The sequence below is a fragment of the Ipomoea nil genome, unplaced genomic scaffold (assembly GCF_001879475.1).
Source record: "Ipomoea nil cultivar Tokyo-kokei standard unplaced genomic scaffold, Asagao_1.1 scaffold3172, whole genome shotgun sequence".
Taxonomy (NCBI): Eukaryota; Viridiplantae; Streptophyta; class Magnoliopsida; order Solanales; family Convolvulaceae; genus Ipomoea; species Ipomoea nil.
Genome location: NW_017619600.1, coordinates 990,171 through 1,002,500, shown reverse-complemented (window position 1 = coordinate 1,002,500; position 12,330 = coordinate 990,171). Strand labels below are relative to the sequence as shown.

General features: G+C 35.0%; 1 protein-coding gene across 2 annotated transcripts; it reads left to right on the top strand.

The window, feature by feature from the left end:
- Positions 1 to 558: 558 nt before the first annotated feature.
- On the top strand, positions 559 to 10,460 carry LOC109168035 (kinesin-like protein KIN-UB). Of its 2 annotated transcripts, none has more exons than XM_019317085.1 (19): positions 559 to 921; positions 1,484 to 1,578; positions 1,663 to 1,785; positions 2,578 to 2,763; positions 2,900 to 3,121; positions 3,244 to 3,397; positions 4,001 to 4,150; positions 4,632 to 4,720; positions 4,925 to 5,128; positions 5,474 to 5,608; positions 5,766 to 5,900; positions 7,039 to 7,170; positions 7,555 to 7,687; positions 7,764 to 7,856; positions 8,686 to 8,811; positions 8,951 to 9,076; positions 9,390 to 9,533; positions 9,822 to 9,950; positions 10,052 to 10,460. In XM_019317085.1, exons 1-19 carry the CDS (start codon positions 723 to 725, stop codon positions 10,213 to 10,215), a joined length of 2,739 nt encoding a protein of 912 aa, XP_019172630.1. In that variant the 5' UTR covers positions 559 to 722; the 3' UTR covers positions 10,216 to 10,460. The 2 variants fall into 2 exon arrangements, with proteins under 2 accessions (XP_019172630.1, XP_019172629.1); XM_019317084.1 differs by having other exon boundaries at positions 1,478 to 1,578.
- The last annotated feature ends 1,870 nt before the right edge of the window (positions 10,461 to 12,330 follow it).

The following is a 12,330-nucleotide window of genomic DNA, read 5'->3' as shown; positions in this document are numbered from 1 at the left end:
TCCCCTTACAAAGGTAATAGCTCATTTCTAGGAATATTATTCCCATGATAAAATGACAAAATCTAACCATAAAATAAATCTATTCCAAAGAATGTTATTTCATTCCTGACCTATTCTATGAACCAAACACGCCATAAGTGGAAACTTAAGGGAATCCTCACTTCCCCGCATCAAATATTTTTATTTTTGTTTTATTAAATAAGAAAGGGGATACCCACACATACTATTTACGCCTACACCAAGACTCAAACTTTAGACCTTTCACATAAAGAAGCAATCGGATACCGGTGGACCACAATCCACTTGGTTCTTACATCAAATATTTACTCAACCGTATAATGCCTGCAGTGTAGTCAATGAAGCCCTCAAGTAATACGGAGTACGAAGTGGTTACTAGAGTTTAGACGACAGCAATGAATTACAAGTAGATTGAGCGGGACAATCGGGCAAGTACGCACTACGCAGTCCTTTTTCAAATCTTCAGGGCTATTTATGTAACTCAAACGAGATAAACAACAAAACAAAAGTGCAATGAAAATCCATCCCGTCCACCTGGCCACCACCAAAACTACCAAAGTCGTCCCCATGCCCATGACCCGACTCGCTCACCGTTTTCTCCGTGTTTCTCTGAGTCACGACTCGCCCCAACTCTCCCTTTTTCAGCCCTTCAATTCTCCATTGTTGAAGTAAAAGCCGGTGATGAGCAGAGGAGCTATGTGAAAATGGCCACGGCTAGCTTCAGGAGCGGCGCGGTTGGCAGAGGGGGAGTGAAGGCGGATACTATTACTAGCCGAACGTCCTCGATCAACTCAGCTCCCAAGTCCTCTTTCAAATCCAAGAGCTCCGCGCCACCGCAGAATTCCGGTCTCCGCCGCAACAGCACCGGCTCTGTCGCCACGTCCACTAAGGAACGCGGTGGAGGTATTTACTATTTAGCTCCCAAGTGCTCTCTGATTTTCTGATGGATGTAATGGGAGATGTCTTTAATGCGTGGTTGAATTTTTAGTTTTAAAATTTTAACCGCTTTCTTTTCCGTGGTTTATAAGTGAACGTGAAGTAAGTTCGTTTATAATGCGTGTTCTGTGTTCATGGAGGACAGAGAATCAGGGATACATTTTGTTTATTGAATTTAGCAGTTATGATGCGGTGAATGGAATATGATATTCGATTTCCGAAGAAAGAAAGTGTCGTAGGTTCAGTTTACTTCATTTGAAGGCTTATCTTGTGAGTTCATTTCGTACTATTTAAGATTAGCGCGCTTACTTGTTTTCTACGGAAAGTTTTTATCGGAATTTCCATTCATGGTTTAGAAGCAGGTGTAGGAACTAGGAACACACTTCTCTAATTCAGATAAAACAAATTTCCAAAACATCAATGCTTAATGCATTGTTTCCTATATGCTATAGTAGGTGTGATTGAGTCCTTGGTTGGAAATACTTCCGGGCTTGATGATCCTTTAACTGGCTGGTGGTGACAGTTTCAGGCCGTGTTCGAGTCGCAGTCAGGTTACGGCCTCGAAATGCAGAGGAAATGGTTGCTGATGCTGATTTTGCTGATTGTGTGGAATTGCAGCCAGAGGTGACCCCACTGCACTCCAGATAATTGTTTCTTCCCGGAGCAAAGCTGGATTGATTGTAGTTATTACTATTATTATTTTTTCAGCTCAAAAGGTTGAATCTTCGAAGAAACAACTGGGATACAGATACATATGAATTTGATGAAGTGCTTACCGAATTTGCATCACAAAAGCGTGTTTATGAAGCTGTGGCTAAACCTGTTGTTGAGGTGCTTTGTCCTTAAAATGACCCTTATATATCTATGCCAGCGTTGCTATTTCTGTTGTTTTATTTGCATATGTTGTGAATAAGACATGGATCTTTTCATATGATTGTATTGCCTTTCCCTTAATTGCTTTAGAAGCACATCAAAGCCAGCTGACCCACAAGGTTAACAATATAAAAGTTTCACCAGGTTTGAATACAATCTATTTAGTGACTCTTGTTAGGCACTTAGGCTATAGAGAGAAGATACCAGTAGTTCCAATACAGCCTTTGGTTAGACTGTATTCTTATGATACTCAGCTTATCCTTAAATTGTTAAATCACTAAAGATACTGAAGTTGGAAGGTTACTTCTAACAATGGTGTTGTAATATTCATGAATTAGCAAGGTGAACTGTTAGGATCTCTAGTTTGCAGCTTCCTGATCACTACATGTGTGGAAATTCTAGAAGATAACGTGCCAGTTAATTGCTGATTTTGACCTAAAGTGCTAGATGTTGGTCTATCTCTTATGATTAATTATTCTAGTTTACAACAGAATACAGGTGTGACACAATGTATTTTTTATTTTATTTTCTTTTCTTTTGAAAGCTCTTCATAAAGTGTACTCATGTTACAGTGGATAAGTTATCAGTACTTACATAAAGAGTATGAGGAATTGAGCATTTAAATCTACTTGGTCCTGCTTCAATTCAGTCTTTTTAATTAGTGCTTTAAAGTTTTAAAGATGCCCAATGAGATCTGGCCACTTGAATAAATGGACTATATGTCTATGTCATATGAAATGCATTTGGCAGAATGTCTTGGATGGTTATAATGGAACAGTCATGGCATATGGGCAAACTGGGACAGGAAAAACTTACACTCTGGGACGGTTGGGAGAAGAAGATACTGCTGACCGTGGGATAATGTTGCGTGCAATGGAAGATATTCTTGCTGAAATATCACTGGTGACTGAAACAGTTTCTGTATCTTACTTGCAGGTTGTTTCCCTCCACAGAAAGATCAAATACTTTTAATTTATATTTTATAATAAGTTGTTTGTATTTCATAATGATAACAAATATATATATTTTTGAAATGCTTTGTGGAAAATGTCTTACCACCAATCCAATGCAGCTGTATATGGAGTCTATACAGGATCTCCTTGATCCAGCTAATGGTAATGTATCCATAGTGGAAGATCCTAAAACTGGAGATGTTTCACTACCTGGGGCTACTGTAATGGAAATCAGAGACCAAAAAAGTTTCTTGGACCTACTGCAACTAGGTGAAGCTCATAGGATTGCTGCTAATACAATGTTGAACACAGAATCTTCACGCAGCCATGCTATACTGATGGTAAATGGATTAACCTAAGCAAATAATGGATTTCCCTGGGTATTGACTGAGCAAGTTCTTTGAACCCTGTATTTGTCCATGATCAGTACAATAATTTTTGTGACTACTTTTTCATGCTGCAGGTACATGTTAAAAGGTCTGTCAAGGGAAGAGATTCTGCTCTTTCCACTGAACATGGTACATCTCACTTGGCTAAAACATTCAAGCAACCTGTTGTTCGCAGAAGCAAGCTAGTTGTCGTGGATCTTGCTGGCTCTGAGCGCATTAGCAAGTCAGGTAAGGTATAAGAATACATATTGTTCTTTTATTTCTCTATCTGTGATAATGTATGTTCTTCTAATGATGAATTTATAGCTTCTCTCTCTCTCTCTCTCTCTCTCTCTCTCTCTCTCTCTCTCTCTCTCTCTCTCTCTCTATTTATTTATTTATTTATTTTTAAAAATTCAATAGCCTATATTACTTTCTTCTGTTCCTAGTATGAGTTGAGTACTAAAATTATTATCAAGAAATATTCATATTTCAATTACATGTTTGAACAAGTAACCTGAAAAATCTATTTCTAAACCTTACTAAAGGAATGAGAATGAAAACATTCCTGAATGGTTTATTGCTAAACATTTCTGTATGATTCTTTGTAATCTTATATGTACATAGGAATGTTGAGGGTTCTGCTCAAGTGTATTTCTTCCCCTCATCTTTGCTGATCTCCTATGAACTGCATTCCTTGATAAAGTCTGAATCATATTCGTTTGGAATTAACTCCACTACCATTTCCAATGTCCACTAGATCATCAATTCCTCATAAAGGGTGAACAAGATTTCTGCACTCTGCAATTTAGATGTACATTAGAGGTTACATGACAAAGTTCTATCTTTCAGGAAGTGAAGCACACACTTTAGAGGAGGCCAAGTCTATAAATCTATCTCTTACGGCATTAGGGAAATGCATTAATGCACTGGCGGAGAATAGTACCCATGTTCCAGTACGTGATTCGAAGCTTACTAGACTGCTTCGAGATTCGTTTGGAGGTAGGTATTTGCAGTAAATAAAGCATTGATCTCAGGGCTTTTCATGGATTAACTGATTGAATGAATTCAATCTTCATTTAATTTTCTCAAGTGGAATTACAAAGTCTCTTATAAACCATGAGAAAAAAAGTTGGATTAAGGATGATAGTACCAAAATTCTCCATGAATTACTTAAAACAAAGATATTTTCTGGCGGGTGCTCATCACACAAATTTATGAAATATCTTAAAATGTTTAAAATTTTTAGTTTTGAACTTGCTATCAAATTATTGGGTGAAAGGCAACGATAAACATGAAACTTTTATTTATTTATTTTTTTATTTTTGGGTACAATGACCCTCTAGTATCCAGTAGCCACATTGTTTCACATCTGTTCCTACTTAAAATACTTTTCACATCTGCTGTGATACATTCTTGTGGCTTGAAGGTTCAGTTTCATCTGTGATAAAATTCTTTTTGCTGCATGATATTTCCCTTGCAGGTACTGCACGAACTTCATTAGTTATTACCATTGGTCCATCTCCACGCCACCGTGGAGAGACTGCAAGTACCATAATGTTTGGAAAAAGGGTAACCCTAACATCCATTTCTTCAATTTTTGTCCAGAGAGAAGCCACATTAATCAGTCAATTGATTTATTTTCCTGAGCTTGGATTTGTTTAGTTTCTTAATATCACAGCAGTGATAATTGAATTCACTTGGTGAGTACGACGATGATATAATATTTTATCTGTGTAACTTTTGTAAAGGGAAGGATGTGTTTGCACTTTACAGGCTATGAAGGTGGAGAATATGTTGAAAACCAAAGAAGAATTTGATTACAAAGGTTTGTCCAGAAGGCTTGACATTCAATTGGACAAGCTAATTGCTGAACATGAAAGTCAACAGAAAGCATTTCAAGATGAGATTGAGAGGATTGCTCAAGAAGCTCAGAAGCGAATTGCCGAGGCTGAAAGAAATCAGGATGAATTATTGGAGGTAAGCTCATGCTTCTGCATGTGTCATATGATAACAAGATTTCAGATTATATTTTTCATGCATATGCATGTTTTGTTATATTGACTAGTAGAATTTTGTAATGCATAGATCTTTGAGGAAATATGATCAGGAAAAACTGATTCTATATTGAAGTGTATATATTTTTGCATGCTACAATTAGCATACCTGCTTTAATACTTCCTTTCCTTTATTTGGGTTTGATATTTCCAAGGAGGAATTTTCTCTGATTACATGTTGAGTTAAGTGGTATAGCGCGAGGCATGAACTGACCTTTTCTCTTGATTTCAATTTCTCTACTTTATTTGGTGGGTGGGGTAAATACAGAGTGAAAGAATGAAGTATGAGAAAGAGTATTTGGATGCAATACAGAAGCTAGAGCAGCAGTGGGAAACAAGTCAAGTTAAACATGACAAGGTTGGGGCAAATGATTCCAACAACACTGAGAAATTCAACCAAGAGGTAGGCTCTAGTTGATGCATTTATCTAGTCATATGTATGAATGGTAGATATGATTGAATATATCACTCAAATATCATTTTCCTGGCTTTCACTTTGATTGACAATGGGGAATGACTAGGTTACATTGTATTTCCTGTTGATTTGTCATATTACATAGCCTAACAGTCTTGGTGTCACTGAGGACAATGCTGAGATTAAGAGGTTGCTTCAAAATGAAACTATTTTAAGGAAAGCTGCAGAAGAGGAGATTAGTGATCTAAAAAATCAAATAGCACAGTGGCAAAGGTCAGAGGTATTATTGTCTCATCTAATGCCAGATCTTTCTACAGAAACTATTATATCTTTGATTTGTAAAATCATAGAAAGTGTACTGGAATTAAGCTTTGATCCAACAAGTAACTAAATTCCAAAAACTAATTCTAGAATTATTTGAACAAAACGTAATCCAAGGTTTAAGAATATAAATTAACTAATAACCAAAATTAATAAAATAGGCCAAGAACAAATTGACACCGTTGCTTATAAATTATAATTTTACCATAACCTGAAAATATAGATTTTAAATTAAATTAATATGCTTCCAAAAATGTTACTATACATGTGATGGTAGGATTTCCTAACCTATTCAACATTATTTGAGTTATATTTAACATAACCCACTATATAGGTCATGGTTCTTTAAAATATATGAAATTCTGTAGTTTATGTTGAACCTTTCTGGTTACCTTATCAGTTATCATTGAAACTGCATAAATCATGTTAATCCATCTCTGAGTTTTTTAAATCTGTGGTTAGAAGCCATTACATAAAATTCCTTAGTCAAATATGTTCTTTGAATGGTGGCCAACTGATTAAGTGTATTAAACACAACAATGTATACTCAACATGAAATAGTTATTCTCAAAGCATAAAGTTATCAAATCTACATTAACTTGGTTAGGCTACATCATAACTTTAGCTAATTAAATTAATTCATACTGAAACTGATGGAGCTAAAGAAGCAGGAAGAAGAATGAATCACTGCCAAATAGACAATTCCCTACTGCTGACTTTTTATTTTTGTTCCTCTCTTCCTTTTCTTCTTCTTGCTGACATCTTACTTTTCCCCCTTGAATTACCAAATGAATTCCTGGTTGCTGTCCTTAGCTAATTAGCCCCCTTTTTATATTCCTTGAGTGTAGCCCTAATTAATTGATTAATAGTTAATTTTGCAATTTTGTTCCTCAGCTTCTGACTTCTTTGCAATTAGTCCTTTCCTACAAAAAATAATATAAACGATGTAAAATCACCTAAAGCCAAACCTAAAAAAATATTAATAAACTCAAACTTATGATCAAAGGGCATATGAATGTAGATAAATATTAACCCTGCCAGTCCTCTTTGCAGTTTTCATCAATCAAGGATTGATAGTGATATTTTCATTGTACTAGGCAGTTAGAAGTACTGAAATCTTAAAGCTACAGAAGATGTTGGAAGATGAGACACATCAAAAAAAGAGACTTGAAGAACAAATAACAATATTGCAAAATCAGCTACTGCAATCAAATTTTGAAGTTGATGAGGTAATCTATTTCTGCAGCTCATGGCATGATATCTATAATAAAAAAAGAAACTCAAAATTAAAAAAAAAAAAAAAAAAAAAAAGTTCTGTGCTCGAGTTTTACTGCACTAATTGTTTATTATGCATTTATTTATTTCATGCTCCTGCAAGAGAAGTATGCATCTTCTAAAATGTTGTTAAAATTTTTTGAAGTTTGTTGGTGTTTAGTGTTGATTTTTGATTAAATGAACCATCCAAAGTGTTTATCAGTGGAACTCTTACCTGATATGCACAGAACAGTAAACACCAATCATGTAGAATTCTTACCTATATGCACATGTGTTGCATCAATGCATCTTAAGTTAAAGCAGGCCGAACTTCAATGATAAGTTGTGTATTTTTGTAGGCAAGGAGGAACGTAGATGGAGGAGGGACTACAGAACTGCCTAGTGATCTAGATTCTCCACTTCCTCTAATTTGTCAACAATTAAGAGATTCTGAAGAAGAGAAGGCCTCAATGGAAAAACTTTTTGAACAAGGTAGTGAAATTGAAATTGTTTTGTATTGTATGCCTTGGTCTTGCCCATTCTAACTTTTCCAACCTTGTTACAACAGTGGGACTCCAAAAGATATTATCACTACTTGAATCAGAAGATGCAGATGTTCGTATTCATGCTATAAAGGTTTTGGCAAATCTAGCAGCCGAAGGTCTACTTCTGCTACATGTGCTTGTTCATTTTTTATTCATAATTCTTTTGGCAGCTGCAAATAACCATTTTCCTGCTATATAGTTAAAATTTTCGGTAGACTAATGAATATGCCATGTGGGAGGAAAATCTTCACTTCTGAGTTCTATCAACTGAAATATAGACAGGATATTTATGATGATGGTTTAACTCTAATCCACTGTATTTACATATACATTTCCTGCCTGTATACATATATGCTCTTTTTGTAAAGCTTTCTAGTTATTGGTTTAAATAAGTTAAGAAGTGTTCTGCGATACATTATATCAGCCAAACATGTAGAAATTCAGTTATTTAATCTATTATTTAGAATTTTTTTTTTTTTGAAAGGCTATTATTTAGAAATTTGATTAAGCCTATGAAATAGGCACACTTTGTGGTTGTGTTTACGAACGTATATTTAGTGTATAACGTTATTGTATACTTGCCAGACCTTTTGTATAAGAACTGACAATATGTATTATTAAATATTAGTCTATTTGTTAAAAAAAAAATATTAGTCTATTTAAATTAGGGTAGAACGAGGGCCACAACTTGAAATCTGATTTCCTTATATATAGGGAGCATAGAAGGGTAAAAGTAGGTGAAGTATGGAAGTGGGTTGAATATATCTTTCTATTGTATTCTCTAAGTTTCCTTGCATTTTACTCAGTTGCTGGACTAGAAGGAACTACATTTTAAGTAGCATGTGGGTTTCTACTATCTAATCCTTCATAAAAGAAATTGAAACTAAAATGCTTTTTAATTGCAAAAATTCACATTTCAGTAATCTTTTTCCTTCCTTATTTTAGTGACAAATCAGGTAAAAATTGTTAAAGCTGGTGGTCTCACATCCTTGTTGGCAATTCTTAGAAGTTCCAGTGATGAGACTATCCACAGGGTTGCAGCAGGTGCAATTGCAAACCTTGCCATGAACGGTAAGATCTCATAACTTTCAAGTCTAGAAAGTATAAGTTTATTATACCAGGATGTTATATTTGCTACTGGCATTGTCACAAGGGCGCAAGTCTGAAATGTTTGGCTATTGACTTTAATACTTATACTTCATTATGACAGAAACCAATCAAGAGCTTATAATGTCTCAAGGAGGCATACGCTTGTTGTCAGTGACAGCAAGAAATGCTCAGGATCCTCAAACTCTTCGCATGGTTGCTGGAGCTATTGCTAACCTCTGTGGAAATGGTATTCTGATGTTTGAATGCTAATGATAAATTTTCTTTGGGTCTTGTGAACTCTTGAGATATTTGTGAAGGTTGTCAACTAGTAAAGTGTTTAATGTAATTAGCGGTGGAATAAACATTTGGAGTTAATTCATTGTTTTATTTTATGGTTAACGTCACTATGCATCTTTCCTAGTAAGAAGGCATTTAGGAGTTGAGCCAATACCCCATGGTCTTCCTTAGGAAATTACTCCTCCAACCAGAAGTTAGTTTAGGTTGTAGCATTTTGCCATGTGTTACATCTAAATATCTAATGGATATAAGCCACTTTGCAGATAAATTGCAAACAAAGCTGAGAGGTGAAGGTGGTATCAGGGCACTGGTTGGAATGGTCAGATGCAAGCATTCTGATGTTCTTGCTCAAGTTGCTCGTGGAATTGCTAACTTTGCTAAATGCGAGTCTAGAGCATATATTCAAGGTGAGAGGCTTGATAGGTTGTCCATTACCCCCAAAAGTTAAAAAAAAAAAAAAAAAAAAAAAAGGGTAAAGCACAGCCATATATGCCCACATCACATATGTTGGCCTTACTGTTTTGTCAAATAGAAAAGGCAATTTAGGTTTCTGTTATTTTCCGTGTACTTGATGAGTGTAATATTATAACTTAAGATTTGTTGAAAGGACAGTAAGAACTACAGAATTTAATTTGTCACTTCAAAATCTTTTTAGTTTGCTGAATGACCACAGCGTAATGCTCTTTTGGTTACAGGAACCAAGTCCGGGAGGTCTCTCCTTATTGAAGATGGAGCAATGCCTTGGATAATACAGAACGCGAGCAATGAAACATCACATATTAGGCGCCATATTGAGCTAGCACTCTGTCACATAGCACAGCATGGTATTTGTCAAACAATTCTAAATTTGAGTTGTCTTCTTGTTACTAAAAACTATATATAGATGTCTCGTGCCATATTTACTGCTTAAACTTCTATATTTCAGAGGTAAACGCAAAGGACATGGTTAGTGGAGGCGCTTTGTGGGAGCTGGTTCGTATCTCCCGGAATTGTTCTAGAGAGGATATCAGGACTCTTGCATACCATACACTGACTTCAAGCAAAAGCTTCCAAGCTGAACTGAAGCGACTAAGGGTAGATTATGGCTGAAAACTAATATCAAAGGTTGGTAGCTGTTTAGTACAGATTATCAATGAGCTTGTTGACTACGTAGGTGACTTTAATCTTGAAATCTTCTTGAACACAGATTGGTTGATATAGGGTTGGTAGCTGTTTAGTACAGATACTTATGATTGCTTGATTGAGACTGTAGGTATATAATTCCAATTATTTTGGTTGTATATTGTAAGACATTTTTGGAGTTTGAAATGTAAATTAGTTCCTTGTTTATATTATGGGATTGGTCTGACAGGAGCGACAGCAAGGTGTATGGATCCAAACTTCAGATTGATAGCCAATAGCCATTATAGCTGAACACTACGACTACTTTTTGAATTTACAGAGTGGTTGAAAAACGAGAGATCATCATGTATAGGAATGGTCTTTTCCATCATTTATGGAATTAGAAAAAATATTCATTAGTAATGCTCCACTTAAAAACATTAGCTTTCATGGTTTGAGCAAGTCAATTTTTTTTTTTTTTTAGTAGGGATTTTGAGCAAGTCAGTTAAGTAACTTAAGTTAGTTTATATTTATGAGTGCTTGGTTAATAAATTTTTTATAATAGTTTATTACTTTTAAATGCTAAAATTCAAAAAAAATTTCAAAATTGTTTTTTTGATCAGTTTTTTTTTTTATTAGAAAAATAGTCGTTTTGTATTTAATTAGTTATCAGTTAACAATTAATTTATCAAACATCTTTTTTATAATTAGCTAGTGGTATCAGCTAGTCAAACTCACTAACTCAATTCGCTAATAACTATTTGTCAAATACAATCTTTGTATGTTTTGCTGATTAGGGTCATAAAGAGTTTCATCTATAACATAATTATTCGTAGTGATTACAAATTTTTTCCCAAATCAAAAGATGGCAACTGACCATTTATAAGAAAGATTCTCTGACCAAATAATCATAAGTTCAAAAAAAAAAAAAAAAAAAAAAAAAAACCATGCTTGACCGCCGGCTGGTTGCTGCCGCAGAAACCAGTTCTGTAGGCAGAAAGGCAGAAGCCCAGTAAACTGGGATTCTGCCTTCTGAAGACAGAAACCCACTGGACACTGGACCTTTCGTCAGACACCGGGCAGCAACCAGAATAAAGATTAAAAAAAAAAATTATTTTCTTCTTCTTCCTCCTCTTCTTCTACTTCTATTTTTATATTTTTCCTTCTCTTTGTTTTCTTTTCTCTTTCTTTCTCCACTATATATAAATTGGAGTAAATACCCAAAATGGTCCCTCGACTATAGCTAAATTCACAAATTAGTCCTTGACTTTCAATTTCAGCCAATTAAGTCCTTAACTTTGTAATTTTAACACAATATGGTCCTCTGTCTATTTGACCGTTTGTTGACTGTGATTTTTGAGGACATATATGTAATTTCATGGTCCATCGTCGGTTTTTTAAGGTTCTGGTTGCATTTCCAGACCGCACTGTTACATTTGAATCCACTACCGAAAGCAATCTACCAAATCCGGTCGCCTTTCTTCATCCTCCCTTTGAATTCAATGTAGTTAAGTTCGTACCAGAGCGAAGAAGACGACGTGTTTCCGAACCAGTGCAACGTCATCCTGGAGGCCTTCACGTACTCCGAATAGAGCTGAAGGTTCTTCTGGAGATCGTCGATCACGGTCAAGAAACGGTCAAATAGATGGAGGACCAAATCGTGTCAAAATTACGAAGTTAAGGACTTAATTGATTGAAATTGAAAGTTGAAGACCAATTTGTGAATTTAGCTATAGTCGAAGGACCATTTTAGGTATTTACTCTATAAATTGAAAACTTTGGACGGTAATGTTTCTATTTAAAAAATGATCCATATCTGAAATTCATTGAAAAACATTTCCATGTTGCTTCGTAATTAAAGAAAAAAAAATTAAGTCATGCAAAATCTTTAAAAGTCAATGTTTAACTTAAGATTATAACTTGCACTTTGTGTTCAGATGGCATGTAGTGACCTCTCCCATGTGGGACGTCATGAGATCAAAAATATGTTTGAACAGATACTACAATGTAATAGAATCAATATCATTTAAAAAAAAAAAAAAAAAAAAAAAAAAAAAAAAAAAAACTTAAGATTACAACTTTGAAGATTCTATTTTCTCGTCT

Coding starts and splice junctions, on each gene's coding strand:
- LOC109168035 (XM_019317084.1), top strand. CDS start 723: ATGGCCACGGCTAGCTTCAGGAGCGGCGCGGTTGGCAGAGGGGGAGTG. Junction 3,122..3,243: donor GCAGCCATGCTATACTGATG/GTAAATGGATTA, acceptor TTCATGCTGCAG/GTACATGTTAAAAGGTCTGT. Junction 5,129..5,473: donor ATCAGGATGAATTATTGGAG/GTAAGCTCATGC, acceptor GGGTAAATACAG/AGTGAAAGAATGAAGTATGA.